The 27,361-nt window shown below is 30.4% G+C and overlaps 1 protein-coding gene across 2 annotated transcripts; it reads left to right on the top strand.

Annotated features, from left to right (window-relative positions):
* The first annotated feature begins 9,536 nt into the window (after positions 1 to 9,536).
* LOC105250597 lies at positions 9,537 to 25,907 on the top strand. Of its 2 annotated transcripts, none has more exons than XM_011256779.3 (9): positions 9,537 to 9,787; positions 21,013 to 21,281; positions 21,554 to 21,855; positions 22,400 to 22,989; positions 23,197 to 23,539; positions 23,626 to 23,991; positions 24,225 to 24,398; positions 24,519 to 24,732; positions 24,896 to 25,907. In XM_011256779.3, the coding sequence occupies exons 2-9, from the start codon at positions 21,027 to 21,029 to the stop codon at positions 25,298 to 25,300; spliced, it is 2,649 nt and encodes an 882-aa protein (XP_011255081.1). In that variant the 5' UTR covers positions 9,537 to 9,787; positions 21,013 to 21,026; the 3' UTR covers positions 25,301 to 25,907. The 2 variants fall into 2 exon arrangements, with proteins under 2 accessions (XP_011255081.1, XP_011255082.1); XM_011256780.3 differs by lacking the exon at positions 9,537 to 9,787 and adding an exon at positions 19,471 to 19,724.
* The last annotated feature ends 1,454 nt before the right edge of the window (positions 25,908 to 27,361 follow it).

Here is a 27,361-nt window from a genome sequence, read left to right as displayed (position 1 = left end):
TCGACGTCCGTAGTACATGAATTCTGCATTTCTACTAGTTTGATCTTTACTAGGATCTTCAAGATCTAAGAATACAATGTAAGGTGCATTGCGGGGTATTTTATAGTATCTGTCTCTAACGGCTTGTATTGACCTAATAACTGTTAGTTGGATTTAATCTAGAAAAACGAGCCGAAACGATAAGATGATATTTTTCATACTTAATATAATAAATATACTGAATTTTATATGGCTTGATTCGTCTATAAAATATTTAAAATTATTAAGCTTTTTATGATATTTTTAAAAAGGATTAATTAATCAAAGCTCGTCTCAACGATATAAAGTTATAATAAAGTTAATAATAAATTTGCTAAAGATTCAATAAACTTCTTTGTAAATTTTCATCTCGAAAATATTAAAATCATGTTTGTCTATAACATTAATAATAATTATGTATAATACATGATCTAAATTTTTATAATTGTATAATTTATTTATTTCTATTCACGTCATGCATGACTATTTTGCGCATTCAAACGCATTCATTATTAAATTTCTTTCACTATATCTATAATTACATAGATAGAAGAATATTCGATCGAAAAAGTTATTTTAACATATTGACATTGTAGTTTTTTTATCAAATTATATGCAGTTTTTTATCAAATTATATCGTAGCAAAAAAGTTAAAAATAAGAAGATAAGATTGATCGAAAAATCGAAAAATTGTCATATTAGAAATGAAATAGCCAAAGTTCGCGTATCTTGAATATTACACGTTACAAGAAGAGTTTACACGAAGTCACATTATTCTTGCACATATTATCATTTGTCCTTCTGTCAATCTCTGTTTCAACACTAACATAAGATTGAAGATAGAAGACGATGAAAAAGATGCGATAGATAAACAAATGTAATTTTTATTCATCCTTGTCCATATTATACATCATATTTTTCTCTCATACACTCCACTCTAACATTATATTGTTATTAGCACATGAAGTCATAACAAACGCAAATTTTTTTGCACAAAAGAAATGCACTTTGCCTTCGCATCGATAAACAAAGATTTTACTTTTGCTACAATCATAATAATCACAAATTTTATTAAAAGATTTTATAATTTACTTTAGAAAATAATCAGCTACTTTGTCTAATATTATATAAGTTTAATTATTCCTAAAAAATTAATTAAATCCACACAACAGATATAAAAAAGATTATCTTATCTAATGAAACTTACGCCAAAACTTATATTAGAAAATATAATTATTCCCAAGGTGTCATTAGAATTGAATTTAAGGGATTATAAGTCGATAAAAGTTTCCTTGTCCATATATTTCAAACGGTATATTGTAAAAATATTCGTACGCAATCGAATGTTACTATCATTTTTGAATAATTATAAAAATTATAATTACGTTTCCCAGATTAAAATCGTGTAACGTTATCTCGCTTGTTTCGATAAACCAACTCGGACGATTGCGAATTGTTGGGATAGGCGAATCCTTTAATAAAATATGCTTCCGTGTACGTGCAGTGTATCATTATTTGTTAGAGTATATAAACCGAGACCGGTTTCCGATTTATATTCTACCTCGTGTATACAATCGACAATCTACACGGTGCGGTTAGCAATGTATGCAGCCGGAGCAGTGTCTGTTCTTATCTCTTCTCCGTCACCTATGGTTTTGCAATTTAGGCGTATGTAGCATGAGATATTGCAGCCGCGGCGCGTAAGCACGCGGCGATTTCTACCGTCGAATGAAATCCTTATCGTATCAGGGTCTACGGTCAGATCCAGTTGGTATGCATGCTCGGAAAAAAAGCCCGTATAAATTGCAACGCGCGAGTGATGTATGTAAATGCGAGCGAGGAATTTTACTCGGTAAAATTTACGATTGAAAACATGTGCATCCGTCACGACGGACACGCGAGAACGAAATTACGAAGGAAGTTTTTTTTTAACATAATAATAATACGCCGTACATTCTTGCACAATTATGTGTACACTTACATAATCGAATGATATGTATCGGTAATGCGAACTTTCGCCACCTATCTTTCTACACAGGTTAGTCTCTTTGGGGATTAAATTAAATTTCTTTGTATGTTTATAGAGGCGGACAAGGCAACAATAATGTGAATTCGAAGCAACTAAATTACATTATATAATTTTGCATTAATTGATAAGATTCTTTTCGCATACTTAACGATGTAGTAATTTATGTCTCGCATTTTATCGTTTCGTTGACACGTCGCGTTTTAATTGTCTTGTCAAGGAGGAAAATATCATGACAGCAATATCATAAAAAAATTAATTGCTGGAGAGCATGTATGACAATGAGAATCAACAAAAAGATTATGATTTATAGTTTTATCATATTACAGTTTTCCTCTAAGATAAAATCAATAGGCAATACTAATTTTTTCGTTGAAAAAAATCACGAAGCAGTACAATTACAATGTATTAAAATTTCAGGAAGCGCGAATATATTACAATTTATAATTAACGATGTATGTATATATAATATATTCACGATAGAATTACAAACATGCATACTTCATTTACAAGTTGTATACTCTTTGATCACGCTCGTATGCAATGAAAAATAAAGTACATAAAACTCACAAATCATTTCGAAATTTATATTTATCTAAAAAAAAAAAGAAAGATTTATAGTCTGTCGAAAATAATAAAAAAGAAGGAAGTGTATTTAAATTTACGTTAATAAGTCGCATTGAGCAAAATATGCGTCGCATATGAATAAACTGTTTCATATACGAACGTAAAAAATAATCGCGTAAAATAAGCATACTACAATTTTTTAAAACATGTTTAGAGATAGTTGATAGAAAATAGATAAAAAAGTTACGACAAGCAATTGCTCATTTGTAAAGTAATTAATTGCTAAATGCAAAAAAGAAATAATTATTAAATTATATATTGTCGTTTTGAAAATATAATGTCATAGCGAGACAAGGTCAACATGATCTTCGATAAGTATTCAGAACTCTGAGGTCGGGGCCTTAAACCCGTGGGACTATATTTCTGCCGCGAGGAACAATATGTACGAGAGAACGATTTTCTCGGAAGCATAAATAAATTGTCATCATCGATCGCCATTTTAACATTACAGCGCAATACTCTCGATGTTGCGCTTCGTTTCTTGTGCTCTTTCCGTTTTCCTTGTTTCTACGTAAACGCTTTTCTTCTTTATACGAAGAAAGGTATCATTAAATATTTGCCTTGTCACAATACAATAGAACGGGAGAACGAAGAAGAATATTGTGTTATATGCGACAGATGGCCTGTGGGAGGAGGAAAAAATTAATGACTGATATAAACCCTTCTGTGAAAGAAAATTTACGCATAGTGCATCTGCGACTATACATTTGGGGATACTTTCATGTTACTTGTAGCTTTATAGAAGATATTTTATATAGCTTTATAGAAGATATAAAAATATAATTGTAAAATTTTCGATGAGGCTATTGGATCTGCAAAATTCGTAACTCTTCTATAATCAATTCATTATCGATATATAAATTTATTTATAAAAATTTATAATATAGAAAGAGAATATATGTACGACAAATAAATAGTTGAAACTACACTATTTTACGATCATTAATTATCAAGTTGTTTTTTTCCCGTTTTGAGAAATAATAAAAGCAATAAAAATCTACGTCATATTTTTTACATATTTTAAGATACATAACGTTGTATTCATTTACATAATTAGACGCGTTGCCTTGTTTTAAAAAATATTTGAACTATATGAATATTAACTTCTTTGGTTACCAGGCGACATCGCAATCGGTTAAGTGGTATGCGCAAATATGAAATTTTTTATCAGATAACAGGATACGTGATAACGATACGTGATAACGTGTTCAAACTAGATAAAACATATTTTGGTTTGCGATGTGATACAAGACCAACAGTGAACTAAACTACATTTAAAGCTTAAAAAAAAAGCGTTTTGCCAGATAAGAACATTTTGCAATATTTCTGTTACCCTTATCTCCTAGCGTATCAATTCTTCATTTTCTTCATTAGCAATAAATAAAACATCTTTGTGCAAAATATATCTTTTCATGCAAATACATGAGATAAGATTGTAAATAGTTACGTCACTTCTCAGTTTTAACAAGAGATAGGCGGAGGCCGATAGTTGGTAACGTTGAATGGAAAAGAGAAATCGCGCTAATGAAATTTATTATTAATTATGTTTATGCGAGATGTATTTCTGATTTATAAATTGTGATGTAGCACAATTGAACGTTTTATCATGGCACCGAAAAGTAGATATGGCCAAGTAATTCCAGACGGTGTAAAATGGACGCACCGTTAATGAACGTTAATGAACATAGTAAAAGTTCCATCAAAAACAACAGCGTGGCCTCTATGAAGACTAGAACCAGGAAACCGAACTAGGCCTGAATAGAGCACGTTCAAATTTGCCCACTTGTAGCGCTGGCTACTTTAAAGTACCGGAAACAATACGTGAGTCACGAAGTAGCTGGTTTATAATAACTTCAAAATATGAAGATCATTCAAAAAAGACTGTAAAATGTGCTTTGTAAATAGCAGCATTTTAGAACAATAATAGTTGTCTCATTATAAGCAATACGTACAATGTCTTTACACGTCCAAAAGGTGTTGTATAGACGTGCGAGTCTTGGTCTGCGACTGCATCAAACATTATAGCGTTTTCGACTAGTCAGGTTCTATCGCTCTGGGGTAGTTTACTAGACATTATTGTCCAATCACAGCCATTCTTTTGAAGAATGTAACCATATATTTTTCAGAAGAATGACTGCGATTGGTCAATAACGTCTAGTAAACTACCCCGGAACGATTGAACCCTATTGAAATCGAAAACGCTATTAGATTATATTTCCGGCACTTAATTGTCACCAGCGCCGCATTTGGTACATAGATGTATTGATTTCGGTTTCACTTCATCAAGCCTAGATAGGTCTCCTGGTTTATAATCTTCATAGTAGTCCTTCTCAGACTTCTCTCTGCTGAAAGTGTGAATAGGAATTTATAGTTTCACGTGCACAGCAGTTTCTGTTATAATTTCGACGATATGTCAAAAAAAATCACTCTTTCGCTTGATTATTTTGAGGAAATGGGTTGGTTATCTTTACACTGAAAAAAATAACCAATGAAAAGGTAACGAACGGATATTATCCGATTATTAACCAATTACTTTCATCGGATATCTGATTGGAAAGTTCCGAATTTTGAACTTTCTGATCAGATATCCGATCCATTGATATTTTCTGATTGAATATCTGATCGGTTTCTTTTTTTTCCGATTAAAGTGATCGGTTAATAATCGGATAATATCCGTTCGTTACTTTTCACCGGTTATTTTTTCTCAGTGTACCTGACGGAGAGGCGCCGAGTGAAAAGGCTCTGCTTGCAATGGCATAGTACCAACGAGATTATCTCTTTTGGGAAATACTCGGAGTACACAAAAAACGTCCATTGCCAGCGTCAAAAAATGCAGTGGAAACTTTGCCAGAATCTGAGATTAAACCCAGAAGACTGAACAGTGTCCAATTTGCTTGAAAGAATTCAAGGAGAACAATAAAGCGAAATCGATGCCCTGCTATCACGTATTTCATCAAGCGTGTATTTTATCCTGGTTAGAAAAAGTATAATCAATTTTGTAATATATGAATAGTTAATATTCAAAAAACTATTTTCAATTACATTAAAATGAAATAAATAAAAAAATGAAATAAAAATTAAACAAATTTGATGTGTATAAATATATGTTTGCTGTGCATATAATATTTTATATTTAAAATTATATGTATTTTTAGGACAATTTGTGTCCAGTTTGCCAATACGAATTGCCGACAGACAGTAAAGAATATGAAATGTATAGGAAAGAGAAGCAGGCGGCAGAGAAAAGAAGACGTGGAATGTTTCTATGTTTACGTAGAAAATATATAACTTTTTCGTACCAAAAATATAAAAGGACACAAATATAAAAGGAAAAATGATTTTTAATCTTGTATTCTGTAAGTTTATATTAAGAATATCATTCGTCAGCAAGCGCCTTGTATTACTGGCAGTTGGAAAAGTAGATGAAAATATCCATAAATTTTACAATCAATATACATACATCGGAAATAAGTTAGCGCTAAAAGTTCATATTTTTTAATAAACTATTGCTCAAACAATTGCTCCTTAATTGCTCCGTTCGAATCTACAATTGCTCCTCTTTTAAAATCAATAGTTTTTTTAATATTTGTTAAAAAAGTAAAATTTATGATTTTCACTCAAAAATGGATGCACACGCCACTAATGAATGACGTAGTAAAAGCGTTCCATCAAAAACGGCGATGTGGCTTATTTCCGGTGGGAAGCAATTGTGGATTCGTACGGAGCAATTAAGGAGCAATCGTTTGAGCTATAATTTACTCCTAAAAAAAACCTTATAAAGGTAAAAATATACGCCAAGTACATAAGAAAATTAAAAAATCTAAAAGAGTGATAAAAATAAAATATTTAAAAACCGATATGAAATCAATTCTATTATCCAAATACAATAAATTATGTGATATTATTTCGTAATTGATACTAAATGAATTAAAATTACTTTAATTCCTAAAGCATTTTTTATATGATGTATATAATTTAAAAAAGTTTTACACAAATTCTAAATCGCATAAAAGACCTTCAGGTCGAAGTAAGATATGAAAACTTGATGTGCCCCCTCCCCCTTCGATTACATATCTTGAATAAAATAAAAAATTGATTATACAATATACAAATATACAATATATATTTGTTAATCCTTTCATTTAGTAAGTACAATTTACATTTTTATAAAATAAGCTTTAAACTACGAATATGCAACAGGCAACCTATGGGCCAGAAACGACCTGCGAAGCTTTTCAATTCGGCTTACAACAATCAAACTTTACTTGCAGAGAAAAGAAAAAAAACTCATAAAAAAAGAGATTTCACTTTGCCTAATTTCTATGTGGTGATCTCCAGGTAATACAGAGGAGACAAGATATATATGTTTGAAATTTAACTACGCGCGTGCGCGTAGTATAATTTTAAATTTTATATATTGGACCCATCAAAAACCTAGCTTTTTCCTATTTGAAACTATATGATTTAAATATAGGGTATTTCTTTTTCAGTTTTTTATGTACTTGGCGTCGCGACGCTACCGCGTCGCTTGATTAAGAAATATGAACTTTCAACGCTAACTTATTCCCGGTGAGAATGTTCTTGTTTGTGACTAGACTACAGTCTATCAATTTTCTACAGAGGACAGCATTCACTTTGTATTCTACAATGATTACAGATCTCCATCCTATCGACAGATAAATACATATTGCAAATTGTTCAAGATTACCGTATGCATTTTGCATATTTCATCACTGATGAGTTCATATTTTATGTGTGCATTGTTTTAGCATACCTTAATAATCCTTAAATTCTAAAGAAGAGATTTATGCGATCAGCTGTCAATAAATGACAGTATCTATAGAAGTATCTGCAAATACAATGTGCAATGACCTTATTCTTTTTCGAATATTTAAAGTATTAAGTTATTATAAGTAATTGCCTATGCAACGTAAAACGAAATTGCATTTTTAAAACTGACACTTCTTATAGATAACATTATTAGTTTTTTAATTTTACAGTAATGTATCTCTACTTATATTTTGTTAAAGAAATCTCTTTTTTTCCCAAAAATCTATTGTTCGTCGAAAGGAAAGGATCTTGATGCTCTGACAATCTGATTTTTTAAACTAGTTTAATTAAAAAAAAAAGAAATACTTAGAAAATTTATAGAAATTAAAATAACCAACAATGTACGTACGACACATCTTACAGAGTTTAAATACTAGATGGCATACTAAAGCAGTTTCACAGGTAAATTTATTTGTGCAGTAATCACAATTATTATTAATAAATTATTCGTAAATTTCTCAAAAAATTATCAATAAATATTATATTCAATATCCAGTATAAATATATAAATATTCTATAGTTATATATAGAAGTTATATATAAAAAAAATGATATATCAGATATCACCGCGTATTTAAATAATTAAAATATAATTATAATTATTAATTTATATTTCACACACACATAAGTATTTCAGCTCTACATTAATTATTCTTATAGATTTTTATTTAAATTAATATCATATATATCAATATTTTTTAACATTTAATAATCAATATTTAATGTATAAAATTTATGAAAATTTAAAGTGAAAATATAATCAGTAAAAATTTCATTAAAAAAGTGTATAAAAAATTTGGTCTTCCATCTTGGCTCTATCTCATCAAATTTCAATTTTTATTATTTTTATCATTTTTATTATTTTCTTTTATTTCTTTTTTCATATAAAAGTATGCGGAAAGAAGATAGTTTATTTTATGTTTTTTGATTAAAACAGCGCTTTTTAATATTATGTTGAATAGAAACTATATCATTAAACAGCATAGCAGTTTTATTCGTGATAACTGCAAAATTATTATCTTATCTGACCTATTTTAAGCTTACGTTACCATATCATGTACAAATACTGACTACGTCCATAACATTTAACGTAAAAAAATGAAGACAATTTTGAAAAAAAAACAATGGCGATATTTAATATTTAGGATGTATTTTATTCCAGTTGCATATATGCAATATAAACTTAACATTCTAACTTAATTTAATATTTTCTTGCTTCTCTCAAAATATTCGCATATGTCTTAGCTCCAAATATCTAAGAAACTTTTAATATATTATGCCGATTAATAATATTTGTGAATTAATATATAATCTATTTATGCAATTAGAAAAAGAACAACGCTAAACTTTTTTTAATATTTCATCATTTTTGTGATTGTCATTATTTTTTACGGATTGCAACATACATCGTAATTTGCACCTTATAAGTTCTCTCTACTATATTATTATCTTATCTTTATAATATTTTCAGAATTTATGTATTATCACTGTTTATGTGCCGCCTTCGACTTTAAACTACGTTTGTATATAATTATAATTATGTAAAAGTTGCAGTTTTTATTCTCTCGATTATTATCTCGAGCCATTTTTAAAAGATTTATTTTTTAAAACAAATCCATCAATTGATTTGTTTTTTTACCCTTAATTTTTCTTTAACCCTCAGACTTAAAAAATTATTGATTATATCATTAATTACAGTAGTAGCCCAATCTCTATGCTTGCGTAATTATGTTGCTAATATCTTTCTTTAATCTCTTGTTAATAGTTTTTAGGGTCTGTACTCGTTTTTGTCCACGCACTTCCTTTTAACTGGATCTCAGTCTCTTGCTGTCGCATCGACACCCACGCAGTCGATCAGCAACCGAAGCCGTTCTCCAACAATCTCTCTCTCTCTTTCTCTTTCTTTCTCTCTTTCACTCCATTTCAGCCCATTCTCCCAAGAGACCGAGCTCTTTCCAGGTGGCGCATCGGTGCTCACCTGTCAGCATAATTTTTACCTAAGACCCACCAACAAGTCCAGGGGATCAGACCAACCAATCGGCGTGTCCGACCCTGGGGCCCCACGCTCTGCGTGACTGTTCCGTCTCTTCGAAGGTACGCCTCGAATAGTTCGCTCGGCTCCGACAGGCGCTTTAGTTCAGAAATTCCGTCGTACGCGATATAAAGTGAGAACGATAAACGAAACGTGAACCGGTCCTTCCTACTTGCACATATTCCGCCGTAAAGTCGTACGAGCGGACCCCTCTCGACCCTTCTGGAACCGTACACAACAAACCCGCAGACCAGGTGAGTGCTCATCGCATCACAAGACGGACTCGCGGGTCTCTTCCGATGTAACTACGATGATAAAATCGATGATCGGCAACGCAATCGATCTCAAAATGGCTCCGATCTATCCAAGGATGCTTCTATATCCGATCTATCAAGTTAGGATATGACGTTGATCACTCTACTTCAGGAACGTTATCTTATCACCGTGAACTATTTGCGTTGCACAATCATCGCAATATCTGCTTGTACTTCCTGGTCCCTTTACTTGCCAAATTTTTGAGAAACTACTTCCTTTCCTCCTCGAAATTATTTTAATTGCCAACATTTCGGAGTACTTCGCAAACTGATTTTAATACTTATTATTTTTATTTGTTATTTGATATTTTTTGAAGTATTATGGGAATAAATTTACATCAGGAAAATAAAATATGCATGATTTCTGAAGAATTTTGAGGCACGCATTTTCTTGTCAAGTCAGCATTTTTCTCATCCACGAAAAACTAACTAATGCTGAATAATAACAACTTCAAATGTTGGGAATTCTACAAAAACCAAAGAGTGTGATATGTTCAAATAAATGGAAAAATTTTGTAAATTAAAATTATTATTTAATTCGAATTCGAAAGTGATTAATTGATTTAAAAACTTTTTATCAGCTGGACTGACACGTCACGGATTGTGAATATAAATTATTACTGATTCTCATTATCTTCGCCTTACAATAATTGACATTCCGATGCATTGTCTTCTCGAGTCATTCTTTCTGATTCTTCATTCGTACGTCAGTATGACCTGGAAATTTCTGCAAATTTCAATCGCGAAGATGTCGACTGTCGCGAACGATCGCGAAATTCTTTTGAAGCTTGTTACTCAAAGTATTTGCGCATCGACGATACCATCGATGAAAATTCACATTTTGCTCGCTCGTAGCGCAACGTGGTTGTTGACATGTCGCGTGTACACATGATCTCATCGTATATTTTTAGACGTCATATATGCGCGAATCTCGAATTCACGAATTCGATCGAGACTCTCGATTTTAGGCCGGCTTCCTTCATTGACTTTCACGAAACTTTCCATAAGGTTTACTTGTGAAGATACATCGAGTGGGAAAATCCTTCGCGCTATCAAATCTACTTTTTCGCGTAAACAAAGCATAATATCTTGAAAACATCGCATAATCTTTTTTATTTTTCTGAATTATCTTAGATACAAAATTCAAGAATATAAATAAATGGATGAGAAAATAAACTTAATTTAGTCGCACGTGAAAATTTTGTTAAAAGAGAATTGTTGGGAATTGAGAGTTATATTAGAGTTTTGAAATTTATCTTATTTAACACTCTAATTTCATAATTAATATACAATTAATATTATCTTATTTTTAGCAGATATATATAACTTGCATGTATAGAATTTTATCATATTTTTAAAATGTATATATAAACCAGAAAAAAAAGGAAAAGCTTCTACTATTTCAAATATACAACCGGATATAAAAGTTAAATAATATACTACTCAGTCTGCTTTTAGCTACTCGATAAATATTTAAATTCTTTTGCAAACGTATCCCTATCTAAGTGAAATCGATAAAAAATGAGTAAAGAATTTAGAAAGTCGATTCTGTAAAGAATTTAAAAAATAGCAAGTTTATAAAAAATAGCAAATTAAAAAAAAGCAATATGTGTTAGATGTAATAATAAATAACTGAAAAAAGAAAAAGACTTCTTTAATGACTCTAAATATAAACATTATGTTTTCCAAAATGTCGTCAATTTTTAACTCTTTAATTCTTACGTCTTTGATTTAAGAAAAAAATTCTTATCCATACAGAATCTAAAGTCTCGTGATCTCGTTCACTACAATGTATGCGGAGTATTTCGACTCTATTATTATTGACTCTATTATTATTATGTGCCTTTGAGAATCGCGCCTTTACGCAATAGCAAGGTCAGTGTCCACCCAGATGATCTATTTTTGTATGTAAGAACCATGTGATCTATTGCGCCTCTATCGAATCTGGTTGTGAAAGCCGGCGAATATCTGATGACGGTCAAGGTGCGAGTAAAACTGCTATTCTATAGCGGCAAAATATGTCAAATCATCATGCTGCACATCTCATATTAAATGCTATTATTTAAAATAATGAATATACGTCCCTAAAATATTCATTTAATTTATAGAAATTTATAATTTATAATTCAATTTTTACTCTTGAAATTTTTTATATTTTATATTTTATATTCTAAAGTTATAAATATACATAAAGTGTTATTGACATTGCATCACAGATTTCTGTTAATATTACTTCTCTGTAATATCTTCAAATTAATTGTTATAACGTTACTTATGTGTGTATTTGAAAAAAAAATGTTGTAGATATTTATATAATTTGTATATATTTATAAAAATATTTATAAAAATTAATAATTTAAAATACTTTTCAATAGTATTATCTCGCTGCTAACAGTAAGTTCAGAATCTTTTCATTGTCACGATGCATTTGAATTGATCCCGGATACATGAATAGAAGAGCTAAATGTATCGATTCATTTTTTTACCATTTCCTTTTTTTTAAATTCAAATCAAGCAAAGAGGAAAACGTATACGATGTTCCATGCAAGCGCTCCTTTTTATCGCGATGAATAATGCGGTGCGATAAAGGAGATAAATGATTAATACGTGTCGCTCATCATGTATTGAATTTTAGGATTTCACTGGTAAACAAAGTAACTTGAGGGAAAAAATAGATTATAATTTAAAAATTTAAAAATCATTTAAGATCATTTAAAAATTCATTTATATTACGTGATATATGTTTAAAGTTATTTTTTTAATGGATTGTGAATGTTTTTATCACTTATACGCTTTGTGAATGCTATTATCACTTATAAATAATGAAGAAAAATATAATTATTATTAATTCGAGAGTACCAATTTAAATTCAAGAATCGATCTACTAATCAAAAAAAAGAATATAATCATTATATCAACTGAAAATATTAATTTAAATTCAAGAATCGATCTACTAATCGAGAAAACAATTATTAACATTTACTGAAAAAAATTACTCGAGAGCGATGGAATATACATACATTTTTTTTTCGAACACGTTTTCCTCATGTTCTTTATATTAGCTTGTATGTGCAATGAAATCACTAGAGAGAAATCACCATCTTAAATCATCAATTATCAAACGTCAATTAATATGTATACGTAATTTGAAATTATTGTGTTATGAGCTCTATATTTTGCAAATACTTAAAGAAATATGTTTTTCATTTAATTATTATAAATTATTCAATATCGTTTTTATGATTTTTACGATTAAATATTCTCATTTTTTTTGGTTTAATTTTTCTTTGACCGAAATGGTAATTCAATGAAACTCGGACTTAATTATCTTCAGTAATGATTCCAATATTATTAACAAAGAATGTTTATAAGCTACACCCGGAAGATATCGCGACTCAATTCATGTGCGATGCAACTATAAAAGGCTATGTGGCAACAAACGTGCTTTCGATCCACGACACATGAATAATCTTTGAATAGGAACGATCTTCTCAATGCCATGTGATTACGAGGCCGCACGATGATGGGACAATGTCGATATTTCGAAAACATGAAGTAGTTTATATATACTTGTTTTAATGACAAGAAAGATAATATGCCAACTTTGTCACCATCGCATCAAAGTAAAAAATAATCGTATTACTTATTTTATCACGAGGATTTATTAAAAATTTATCAGAAATCATATATCGTTTTTCCTTAATAGATTATTATATATTATTACATATTTCCTTATGTTCCGATCTCTAGATAATATCGAGAGATGAGGGAATCTAAAACGATAAATTCCTTTTATCACAATGTTACACTAATTGGCAATAAACTAATCTGCAATATACATAATTGCAGACGATTAGGATTAGATTATCATGTGAATTGTATTAATACGTATGTACGTTACAAATGTCCATACAAAAGATTTAAGAGATTTGACGAGATTTATGAGAAAATTACCCATTGTTAGATCAAGTAATGAATGTAGATACTGATGTATGCATATGGAATTGTTCTTTATAACCATTATGGAATTGTTCTTTATAACCCTTTATAAAGCCGTTGCATATATATCTGAATCATAGATTTAAAAAAAAAAATCTAATTTTTACCAACAAATAGATCAATTAACTAAATAAATTAAAGTGTAAAGACAAATGAACGATCTGATATTCGAGAGATATTCTGTAAAATCGCGATTTCAGTAACTCTATGTTTTTTTGCATTCTGTGAACATATGAAACATATGAAAATATCATCTCAATGTCGCATTTACATTCAAGTAAAGTACGTTTATGTCTTTTGTCCTTGGTTCGCATAATTCATAAGCGGACAGTTTCATATCTTCCGTCTGTATCGAATACAAACTATCGATACGTGTGGCCGTATCATTCACACTACTTTCATTTCTCTTTCTCTTCTGCCGAATCACGTAGACCTAAAGGGTCAACGACGTGGATTGACCTCCGGCGGACCGACGGTTATTGACATGAAAAAGCTTTGTCATAGAGAAACACAAATAACCTGGGGATACTGGCGAGATATTACCATCATAAATTGATGATTTCTAAAAATTAAAGCCGCAAATATAGTAAATTAAAATTAAAATACGGTATTTTCAATATATGATAATTTCTAGAAGAAAAATTAAAATACGGTATTTTCAATATATGATAATTTCTAGAAGAATTAAATTCGCAAATGTAGTAAATTAAAATTGAAATACGATATTTTCAAAATAATTTTACTTAATATTTAATAATTTAAAGCCGAGAAAGACGATTTTCGAAAAGGTGAGAAAAAGAGAGAGAAAGAGAGGGAAAAAGTTCAAGGAAGTTCAAAACAAAATTTGAAAGATCTGACATATACGCATGCAACTGTTCGTTATTTGAATATATACATAAACGCGCACATGCACATGTACGTACATACACATATACCATTTATTAACCATGTACTAAATTACAACAGGCAATAACGCAGCCGGAGACAAAACAAATATGTTCTTCGAGTACAGAGTACGAGAGATAAATATACCGATATCACGAGGAGATAAAACACTATGGTATCTTTCACGATAAAAAAGAAAATTGCGGAGCTGTTTTTAAAATTTTTTAAATGATGTAGCTATATATATATGAGAGGATAAGAAATATTTAATTAAGAAATTAATTTACACGTGGAACTTTCTCTCTAGAGTTTTAAAATGAATTGATAATAAGAGTTTAAGAGTCCAGAAGTTCAAAAATATATTTATTGTTATTTTTGAATTGATAATAAGAGTTTAAGAGTCCAGAAGTTCAAAAATATATTTATCTTATGATTCTGTAATGTCCATGAAGAAATATTATTTTCGCATTTTATTTTCATTTTAATTACAAAACGTATGTCGTATAATTCTTTTTGAATTGTTAATTTTTTAATAACTGCATTGCATATGGATTAGCTATATAATAATTGAGATCTAAAAAATTGCAATTAAATATGAATTACAATTAGGACAAGAAACATTAATATTTTAAATAATATATAAGCAAGAGTGACTGGTACAAACTAATTTGCAACACTAGCACCGGATAATTGTGCAATATATATTCACCACATTATGATAGTTAAAAAAACTTAAATACAAAAAAGTATACATGACCATACGTACTGCCAGTCTATTATATATCTAACACTTGTTTTACACACAGCCATTGAATGGACCAGACACGCAATTTGTCATTGTAATATTTGCGTTACTAATATATAATTGCAAGAGTTGGTGTAAATAAATAAATAAGTTTCAATTATGTGAGAAACAATTACGATTTATGTGACAAAACAAGAGCATCGCGATTACAGGAAAAATAGAATCAGCTTTTCGCAAAAAAAAAAAACCGGAAATATACTCTTATACTTAATATCTGCGATTTCAATCTGGGATTTCTAATGCAGGCTCAAAAAATTCTTTGTAAAGTGCTACTAATGAAAAACAGATCCATATATATAAGTTTCTAAAAAAATGTATATAATATACATATAATAATTTATTACTATTATATTGATATTTAGTTATAACATTCTTTTAAACTTGTTATTTTTAATCCACAAATGCGGATTAAAATTGCACGAGAAATTATTATTTAATAAACATATAGAATATTGTCAAGTTAAAAGTGTTTGCTAGCTCCCTGCGTGAATTACAATCGTTCACAATGAAGCGTCAAATAATTTTTCCTATATTACAATTCGTATTTAGAAAGCAAAGTACGCTTCCTCGAGAATTATCGTATTCATGTCGTACATAAACATACGGGAGTGTGCAATACACGTTTGCGTACGTTCGACGGAATGTGATTAAATGGTATGGATAATCGCAAAAAATATCAGACTGCAAAAGCAAACGTGTTTTAACTCGATATTTTTCCGCATGTAGGATTAAACCGCGTGATTTATGACAATCATGTTGCAATCTCAAAATTACCCGCGCCACGTAATTACAAATTATTGTTATAAGGAGGGAAAGATTAATCAATGCAATATAGCCATCGGCCAATCGTACTACATATCTCAATAAGGCGTAGCAACTTTGTCGATAGAGAGAACAGGATATAATTTGATTTGATGATTAAAATATTTGCAGAAATAAAATTGTAATTAAAAAATAGAATTGTTAAGAACTATTTATTTAATATTTAATATACTTAATAAACCATAAAAAAGTTTATATCTTATTTTATTGCTGATTTTGCTATTTTATTGCTGATTTAATAACAATATAATATTTATATATCACTCTATAATGTATATAGTTTCTTTATCAAAAAATTATGTTCAAGCACAGGAGTTTATTTGTACAACAATAACTTATCTATATAAATATTTTTTTAAGTTTAATAAAAATAATCAGTATTTTTTGCTTGCTTAGTTAAAAGTTAAGATTCTTTTAAACTTCCAAGTTTTATTTTTAACTTCCGCTTTAAAATTCTTCGAAGAAATATATTTTCCCATAATTTTAATTCTCTATTGATGTTATTTCCACGCAATGCATTCTTCTTATCTATATAATTTGCTATCTTATTTGAAAAAAAATGTCAGCTTATTTCGAGATTTATTGAGATCCTCTTTCGAATCAGGTTGATCTTTCGCTCCGCGCTTTTGCGGGACAGGGAAAGGGGAGACCCACCGACAATTTAGGACTTAAAGAGAGGGTCCCGACCACCTGCGCTTGCTCGGAGCAAGTAACACTACCTGGTCCAAACTTCGCCGAGGAACTGCCGAGTTATCTTTCAGAGATCGAACAAAGAACTCCAGATGGAACTCGCGGACCCTATACTTAGCTTCCGTCTCTTAAACTCACATTCACACGTATGTTTGTTCACTTTACGGATTCGATCTTCTGGAGTTTTGTGTTCCAACGGATCAATTTTTTTTGAGCAATTTCTTCAAAAAACTTTCAACAAAGAAAAGCTCCATATGACGCTAAAAAGAAGGAAGCTGAACTTTTATGAAAGAAACGTTTCCTAAATATTTTCTTTCGATTTATCTCAAAGGAACGTGTTACAAAGTAACCGAGATGACAAGAAATATCTGACGAAGATGTCAAGTACGAAGAATCTCTTAATTTGGAGATCGAGATTTAAAATGATATTCCAGTCCAGTAAATCCTATCCTTTAGAAGGAATGGAAAGGAATTTTAAATCCTATTCTTTGTTCAATCATCATCTAATTTAAAAAAATACTGAATAACGTGAATAAATATCAACTCATGGAGGGTTCTCATGAAATCACATGTACCTCGATCTTCGATCATGTTGCCGAGTGAGATAAACACAAGAGTCATCAATGTAAGATAATTCCATTGTCCTCAAGAGAGGAGAAACATCTCGAGTTATTGCGCAGCGTGTTGATTAAAACGCGTATTGTAAATTTCCCGAGAAATAAAATAATTAAGTTGCGCGATTTTCACTCAAATATGCTGATAATATCATCTAGTAAATATCGTCTAACTTATCGCGCTGCTACTTTTCGGTTTTAATTGCATTCTAATTAAAAACTTCAGAATTATTACTCCGTGTATTTCCGATGTGCGAAAATAATTCCGATTTTAGCATTTGCATATCACTGTGACGTTCTTCTACTGCATACTAACGTAGGCTATATTCTTACGTAGGTTGTATGAATCGGTGATAACTATTCTTTGCACACTTGCATTTGAATAATTTGTCCGCGCCAAGAAATTATTTACGCTGAAAAGAGCATAAGGATGACGTAGTAACTCGTGTAAATTCCACTTCAGAAATTAATGTATATTTAATCTGTGCTCAATTAGATCAGCCAAAGGAATACAAAAACTAAAACACGATATAAATAAATCTGTTCGATATCTAAGCGAGCGCGATAACAAAGTAAATTCTGAAATACATCCGTATTTTAAAATTTTATTAAAATTTTATAATAATATATAATATGTTTATATTATTAACTATTGGATGCACATCTGTATAAATAAAAGTTGTCAAATTTTATATTTATGATAACTGGTTTTAGTAGTAGAGTTATGTAAAGAAATCCTGTATAAATGAAACGGATGGAACATATATATTGGTTTTTAAAAATCAATTGTTCTATAAGTTTTATAAAGGCTTTATAAAGTTACAAAGTTGCAAGAATTTTCATTTTTTTTACTCATCCTACGCAATTCTAATCTATGTTCATCTAACAACTTCTAATTATTTTGTGAATTTTTGTACTTGTGCATACTTACGAAATTTCGTTGAAGAAATTTTTCAGCTAACATGATATAACTTACGAGCGATTAACAAAAAGAATCATGACTGATAAAAGTGAATCAGAAAATCGACCCCTCTATCTAAAGACTTATATATCTAACTCTAGATAAAAAAAGTGATAAAAATGATATTTGACATCATTGTGCAATATTTGTGTCACTCGCTTTATAATGGTTTTGAAATAAATGAATGAAACTTAGATAAAAATGAATGAAATTTAGCCAAAAATGTTAAACATTAAGTGTTAAATTGCAAATCTCTTCTCTCTTCTTCTATCATTCATTATTTACAAAATTAAAATTCTTTGCTAAGATTATACATTGTATATATGATAATATTTTGCAAAAGCTGAATAGATTTCGAAGACTGAATAGATTTTGAAGATAATATCATTTCATGTTTTCACGATAATAATGATAAACATTTGATATGTAACGACATTATCATAATTCTTATTGTAATAATAATTATAATAGCAAGTCCTTTTTCTAAGAGAAGGATTTCTCCATTTTCTTTTACAAAGGGATAGCGCTCTTGACATAAATATAACTATAAATAGAGTAATTTAATAATTGATATCTCGACATTAAAATATAAAATAATGAAACGTATAATATATCAAGGACAATATATGATTTTATAAATTATACAGTTATCTATATTATATTTATTTTCCAAGTAAAATACTTTCCCCCATCTTATCTAACATTAGAAAAATATTATAGAAAAAACAATGATTGTCGAATTGTATCGCTCAATTTCTTGATAACAATTACTATCACTGACGCGGAATATTTTTGATGTTTCTCTCAAATACTTTCTGCAGTCGTCAAATGAGGATTCGTAGTGAGTTTTTATCATCTCTGTCGAAAAGTATCGAATCCGATCTATCCACGTATGTGCCAGAAGTCACGCCGGTCTGCAAACCGTCACGGTTATCTAACGTCAGCGTTCGTAGGTGGGGCATCGTGAAGTAACGTTTGCAACGTTGTAGTAACGCTTGCACGAGCTGTACCGAGTGCAACCGCGTCTGCTAAAATCTCTGATACCGCGAACGGAGCGCAGTTTGCATTGTTCCTCGAACAACAGTCTCTCTTGGAATAAAGGTATATAAAGGCATATATATTCACGAATGATAGAATTAATTTATTATGACTATTTAATGAATGTTTGATAGTTCGATAGTTCCACGGAATTCCGGGAAACATAGACTGCATTATAGACTGTAGGAAGAATTAATATTTATATATTTTTATATCATACTTATATAGCACGATAAAAATTGATTATAAACTCTATTTTATTTATTTATTTATTTACTTATTTATTAATGTTTTATCTATTTATTTATTTATTTATATTTTTTTAAAGAGTGTCAAGAGAAGCATCATAATAATAAATGCAAATTTTGTTTTAAAAAAATGTTATCTTATTTATTTGGACTGTTAAGAACTTTCGTTCTCTAGTATCTGATAGCGTCGATATGATACTTCTAGGTAGCAATCAAATTCTTAGAACTTTGATAGATTTGTCATATTGCATGGGAAATATAAAAGCATATTTGTAACGTTACAAATTGTGCAGGCACATAAACAGTCATATAAATTAATAACATTAATTTCTTTAATATATCCTTAAAATTTCTACCCATTTTTCAATCTATCATTCAGTAATGTTTCGAGAAGTCTAACAAAGCATTTGCCTCGACAAACAAACTGGCCACCAGATGTTACTGAAGAAAGAGTAAGAGAAAGTTTCATGTTACACAAAATGGCTCGAAAATGGTGTATTTCTATGGACCATAGAATTTAGAAACTACATGCTAAAAAAAATATTTAATTATTATATATATTATATATATTATTAAAATATTTAATTATTTATTGAAAACATAAAGGATAATAATTCTGTAAAATATTTTTAAATTTACAAAAATTGTGAATGAATATTAAATTTATTCCCTAAGAATTATTATAATTATTATATGAATATCATATAATTCATATAATAATTATATGAATATAATTCAATATAATTCATATAATAATTATATGAATATAATTATTATATGAATTATATGAATATTAAATTTATTCCCTAAAAATTATTATAATTATTTATATTGTAATAAAACATATTAAATTTATTCCATTCTGTATATTGTTCACTAACAACGGTTAGTTAATGCTACAAAATAACTGCAAATATTTATAGCCACACTCAATATATAATAAAGCTATTCACTGTAATGACAATTCTAATAACAAAAAAGTTCATCATATTAATAGCATTTTTATAGCATTTATGGGAACTATCGACATATATATTAATACGTATACCTCAACCTCGTAAAATATTTTTATCCGTCGAATGATAAAGTTGGATCATTTTCAGAATAAGTTGCAACAATGGAAATCTCGGCAGCTTGGCTGCTGACCATCTTCTTAGCGGCCACTACTGTCACGGATAGTGTGCCCACTTCTTCTGATTCGTCTTTATCTAGTTCCACGGAATTTGTTCGCAATGAAATAAATACAACTATTGAATCTGCGAAAGTGTCAACGCAGGACAAATTTATAGATTATACCAGACCTTTCTCGAATATGAAGGATATATTGATGCAAGAAATTCGCACTTTAGATAAAGACGTTTCTGATGCCAAGGTCAGTGTTTAATTACATGAAAGACACGTAATATTTTTAATCATCTAATAAAATTATAGTGAATCAGTGTCTCTTATATTTTTTCATTAAAAGAAAAATTTAATTCACAAATATTTTTTTATTACGTGAATCATTAAGATTTTAAATTAATACATTTATGTTGAGGAATTAAAATTATTTTATCAAATATAATTTTAAAAGTCAAATGTGATATTCTGATTAATCTTAATCTAATTTTGTGTTTTTAAATACAATTAAAAACGATTATACAGATTCAAGAAGAAGTAGCAGAGACTTTAAAAGCCGAAGCGCAAAGAGACCGCACGGATTTGCGAATCAAAACGACTGATAAACCGATCAAGTCAATAACAAAGAAAGTGAAATCTGCGGCGGAAAGTATGGAATTTAAGAAATTTGATGATACGCCATATGATGAAGAGGATAATGAAAATGACGAAGAGGAGTACTACGAAGAAGACGAGGATCCAGATCTTGATGACGACGAAGAAGTCATGACGCAGTGTCCTGATTATTGCAAATGCACAGGACAATACGCCGCTGCAACGACTGCAACGTATGTTTCACAGCTTTTCTAATCGAATCATTATATAATGCAATAACAACATATTCCTTAGTGAAGTGGCAGATAAAAAGTTCGCTGATAGACCATTTCCTGCTCAGAGACAGAGAATAATTATGACATATATATTTCTATATATATTTCTTTATATCAACACAAAAAATTGTTCGCGTAATCAAATAAATGCTCCATTTTTGTTTTATGCATATGACATATTTTAATTGTTGGAATGTTATTGTTTACACAATTTACTCGAAGATACGTATGAATACATAATAAAAGAGATAATTAAAAAATTACGACGTTACGGCATATTTGAATTTGATTCTATCATGTTCTAGAGGTCTTTTTATATTTTTCAAGTCGTCCTAAGAATTAATTCATCATTCCCGTATTTAGTTTCAGATATAAAAATAATAAAACTGCATGACAATCTTTTGATTAAATCTCGATTAATTAATTTTTATCACACAGAGATAAAGAGTATCAATATCTAACTTTTTCCAACAATTATTTTTTTCTCTTTTTATTTCGGTAGATGCACCAAATTAGTTGATGAACAAGCCTTCGGACCAGGCATCGCGCATCTGCGAATTGAAAATGCTCCCCCGATTCAATTGGGACCAAATGTCCTACGAGCTCGCGGGCTCCACCAATTGGAATCCATCGCCATTGTCGACACACAGATAGTCGAGTTAGATCGCACTGCATTTAACGGCCTCCTATATCTGTTCGCGGTGAATTTGACGCGCAATGGTCTTCACGATATTCATCCGAATACCTTCCAGAACAATACACAGCTCAGTTTGCTCACAATCTCCGGTAACATGTTGAGGCACATGCACGACACGCATACGAAACCGACAAAGCACTACCTGTTGCACGCATCATCGATCACTGATTTTGATTTCTCGAACAATGGAATGCTGCGACTGAAACGCACCGCTTTCTCCAAGATGCACAGCCTCAGTTACATCAATTTGCGTGGCAACAGATTGAGGGAGATCGATAACGCAATCTTCGACTCGCTGGATTCGCTCGTGGAAGTGGACCTTTCGGATAATATCCTGAATGACCTCCCACTCGATCTATTTACTAACAAAGAAGTACAAGTTCTTCGTATCGCTGGTAAGAAAATGGTCATATTTAAATGCGATGTAATTTAAATTAGAAAATAAGCACAAGACGAAATGTGTGTGCGATTATTGAAATTAACAGGGAAATAATTGAGCACATTTTTATTTTATCGACCTATTGCCGATGTATAAATTAAATTCAGATAATTATGTTATTGTTGAGAAAAACATTGATTAATATAGAAGAAATTATTTTCAGGAAATAATATATCGTCGTTGGCTACCGTAAGTGCCTCAAAACTGACGACGCTTGACGCTTCGAGAAATAAGATTAAAGTATTCGCCAAAGAGGATCTGAATGGTGTTCCATTATTAGAGGCACTATACATCAAGTCGAATAATCTGAAAAGAATTCACCAACATGCTTTCAGCGACCTCGACCAATTGCGAAATCTTGACATCAGTGATAATAAGCTCTCTTCATTAACGGAGCATCATTTCAAATCTAACCCAAGATTACAGATTCTGCTGATGAATGATAATCCTACTTTACAAACATTACCAGTTTTCAAAACTTATGGTTTGGTATACGATACATTCAGGTAAAATATCTCAGCTTATCGTTATATTTAAAAAATATAAGAAGTAAGCAAATCATTTTATATCAATAACTATCGTAATTTAACAGCATTTATCGTTTTGAATGCGCGAATTGTGGTCTGGACACTCTTCAACCAGACACATTTAACGAAATGCCGGCGTTAGCTCGGTTGAATCTTGCAACAAATCACCTAACTGGTTTGCCTATTGGACTCTTGGACCGTCTCTCATCTCTACGAGATCTGGATCTTTCCAATAATTACATCCGTACTCTGCAACCTGGGATGTTCCACGGTGCCGAGAGTTTGACCAAACTGAGTCTTGCGAATAATCCATTGACTACATTGCAAGTAACGCCGTTTTTGGATACACCAGGACTCGTGAAACTGGACGTGAGTCGTTGCAATCTCGAACGTGTTTGGAGCGAAGCTAGAACACCGTTGAGAAGTCTTCGGTGAGATTTAAAATAAAAATTTTCTTTCATATCATTTTCTTTCACACAACTTCTTCTTTTATACAATTTTGTATAAATTTTATCTTTAATTTAAGGGTTATTTTAAGTTTTCTTCCAAAACAGAAGTTTTGCTATAGCAAAATTCATATTTAATAAACACAAGACATTAATATAATAAATATAAACTAATATAATATATTCATTGATCGATGTATTTCATGCCTTCGTTTCAGATTCTTGTCGGTTCGAGCTAATCTTTTACGACGAATCACTATCGAAGAACTTAGAGCTATGCCAAAACTGTCGGGTCTAGATTTGTCGCACAATCCTCTAGATTGTGATGAAGAATTTAATCAAGCTCTGCAATGGCTCACCGATCGTGGTATTACACCGACAGAAATGGTTAAGTGAGTAAATAAATATTCAAATTCTATATATATATATATATATATATATATATATATATATATATATCCATCTTGTACATCGCACAAGAATTCTTTCATATCTCATAATGCTTTTTATAGATATTTCAATGATTTTGCTAACATTGATGACGACACCGATTCGAAGGGCATCAGTCAATGGACAGATTTAGCGAAGATAGCTTGCGATGGAATCGACGATGGACCACCACCGAGACGATTTCCTAGTAAAAATATAGTTCCGAAGAACGATTTTCTCGATGACTCAGAGGATTCCGATTCTCTACTAGAAAGAAACGAGCTCGATAAGGACGAGGTAAGATGATAGCAAATAATTTTCGGCAACATGTTTGTTAAAAAAAAAATATCCCTTATATACTTTAATTATCTTCAATTTCTCTCGAGATATTATAATGTTTTAATCTCGACAATATTATCGCGACATGATGACACAATAATGTCAAATGCATTTGTTGTAGGAGCTTCTCAAACTGAATATCGATCACGGTATACATGCCGATGATCCGCGACTCATGGAAGATCAAGAATATGACGAAGACTTCACGATCACCACAGAATACCATTCTTGGTACAATTTGAGGCCTACTTTCAAAATCTGGCTAGTTTCCGGCACCGTTTTATTCGTTCTGGTCATGTTTCTCTTGGCAGCGCGCATTGCCTGTTGTTTGGCAAATAAACGAGGACGTGGTCCGGTTCTCAGGCCACCTATGATCCTTCGTCAAGGTCTGGTCGACAATAAGAATTGCGGTTTAGTCTACAAACCCCTGCAGGAAGAAATAGCCACACCTCACATGCCAAAACGAGGTAGCTTCTACTCAAGCAGCACCTTCCATTACGATAAAATTGTACCAGAGAGTGTATAGAGAAAATTTATTTTTTGATCAACTGATCGACTGGGCCGACTGATTGATCGTGACCACTTTACGTCTACGCTTTCGCAAATCAAGAGAAATTCTTCACAAATTGTTATTGGTTGAACAACGGAGCCGATAAAAGAGAAAGCGAGTGCATGCTAGAATAACTGTTCTCGCGAAAATGCGTTAATTATAATTTCCAATTAGAACATTTAAACAAACTCTTCTTTATTTGATCATAGCCAACAATACGTATGATTGGCAAGTTTTTTATTATTTCTATTGAAAGATATAACTATTATCATTTAATTAAATATTATAAAAATATATGCAATTTATTGAAATACACCTCGTTTTTTGAGCTTTGTCACATTTTCAAAGTTTACACAAAGAGAGCGATTAATATATAAGTGCGTTTATTATCGTTATTATTATAATTCAAAAATGATGCCTGATAATGGTAGCAAAGCCTGGAAATGATAGCAAAGTACTTATTATTTATAGGTATTATTTAAACTTACAATTTTAAGCTTACAACTTATTTTGATAAGCGGCTGGGCGAATTTCGAAGCTTAAGTTTTTTTAAACAGTACTGCTTGTTTATAGAAAAATATATATATATATATATAATTTAGAAATTATAAAGATTGAATAATAATCTATAATTCTCTTTTTAATGATCGAATAATAATTGATAATTCTCTTTTTTAATAATATTGATATTAAAAATTAATATAAAAAATTTGGACAAAAACATATCAATTAGTGATCGATGATGGATGAATGAATGTATGACAGATGCAAAATTGTATACAAAATAGAGATAAAAGAGAGCTTTTTGTAAGATGTCCAATCAAAATAATATATGCCAACACAGTACCACAACAATAAATAAGTATAATTTTCATAATTATTAAATATAATTTTTATTTAATAATTATTTAATAATTGACTTATGGAGACAATATTCTTATCCAGCGGAGATCCATAAATTTACGCGCGGCATTAACATTTGCAAAGTAAAGTATTGTGTCGCTGCAAATACTATTATACATTACTATATATATGCTGTAAATAACATTTGTAATAATAAAAATATATCGTTTTAATAAAATTTTAAATAAAATCAAAGTAATGTTTGCTTTCTGTTTCAACCGAGTTACAAAAATGAAAATCTTAAAGAGAAGAATATATAGATATTAAAAAAAGAAATATAAAAACGTTAGAAACGTGTGATTTAGATGAGAGGACCGAAAAATGTTTCGTTAGCTTCACGTTTTTACATATACGCTTATAATATTCCTTGAAGATTGAATACAAAAACAAAATTTATACAACAACTAATATATCTATAGAGATAAATGACGTGAATTGAACGAGCTCGATTGAATAACTTCTATCATAACAAGAACCGATGCGATAAAATTATGCAAAATAAGAATAACTGATCAAAATCAGATTAGAATTATTGACGTAATCGAGTAATAACTTTATAGATACAAAATTTATATTATTGACAAGTTCTATAAGCAAAAAAATTATCCGGATATATATACATTTCATTTAGTAAATTAAATATATTTTAAGTATGTACTACATATTTTGCTTATAATGCTTATAAAAAAATTAAATTAAACATCTACGTAATCAATCTTCACTTGTCAGCCTTGAAATAAATAATTAAAATGAATGTAAAATCACATTCAATAATGGTATGCAGTAAAGTGTTCTTCTAAGAGCAAAAAAATTTAAGCAATAGAAATGTAAAATTTTCAAATCGTTTGCGTAGCATTGTATTTAAAATTTAAAATTTCAATTTCATAAAACGAAACTTCAGGAATTGTTTTCTAACTATTCAAACGCGATAAAGAGCAGGCAGCAGCATAAAACATACATGATAAAATTCTATCGGTACAGCCCTGTCTATACGAACACATGCAACTAAGTGACCTCGTCACAAACTTAAGTAAATAAGCTGGAATAAAAAGAGGGGGAATGAACTGGTCGTGGTATCAAGGTGACTATGTGGCTTAGTGAAGCATGAGAGTTCGTCGAAAACATTACTTCGTA

The sequence above is a fragment of the Camponotus floridanus genome, unplaced genomic scaffold (assembly GCF_003227725.1).
Source record: "Camponotus floridanus strain SB8 unplaced genomic scaffold, Cflo_v7.5 scaffold20, whole genome shotgun sequence".
Classification (NCBI taxonomy): Eukaryota; Metazoa; Arthropoda; class Insecta; order Hymenoptera; family Formicidae; genus Camponotus; species Camponotus floridanus.
The sequence above is the reverse complement of the archived record's forward strand: the minus strand, read 5'-3'. Positions and strand labels throughout refer to the sequence as shown.

Bases quoted from the DNA above. Each gene is read 5' to 3' on its own strand.
- LOC105250597 (XM_011256779.3), top strand. From the start codon at position 21,027: ATGGAAATCTCGGCAGCTTGGCTGCTGACCATCTTCTTAGCGGCCACT. The intron at 21,856-22,399 runs GTATGTTTCACA...TTATTTCGGTAG, and splicing joins GCCGCTGCAACGACTGCAAC to ATGCACCAAATTAGTTGATG. The intron at 24,399-24,518 runs GTGAGTAAATAA...TGCTTTTTATAG, and splicing joins ACACCGACAGAAATGGTTAA to ATATTTCAATGATTTTGCTA.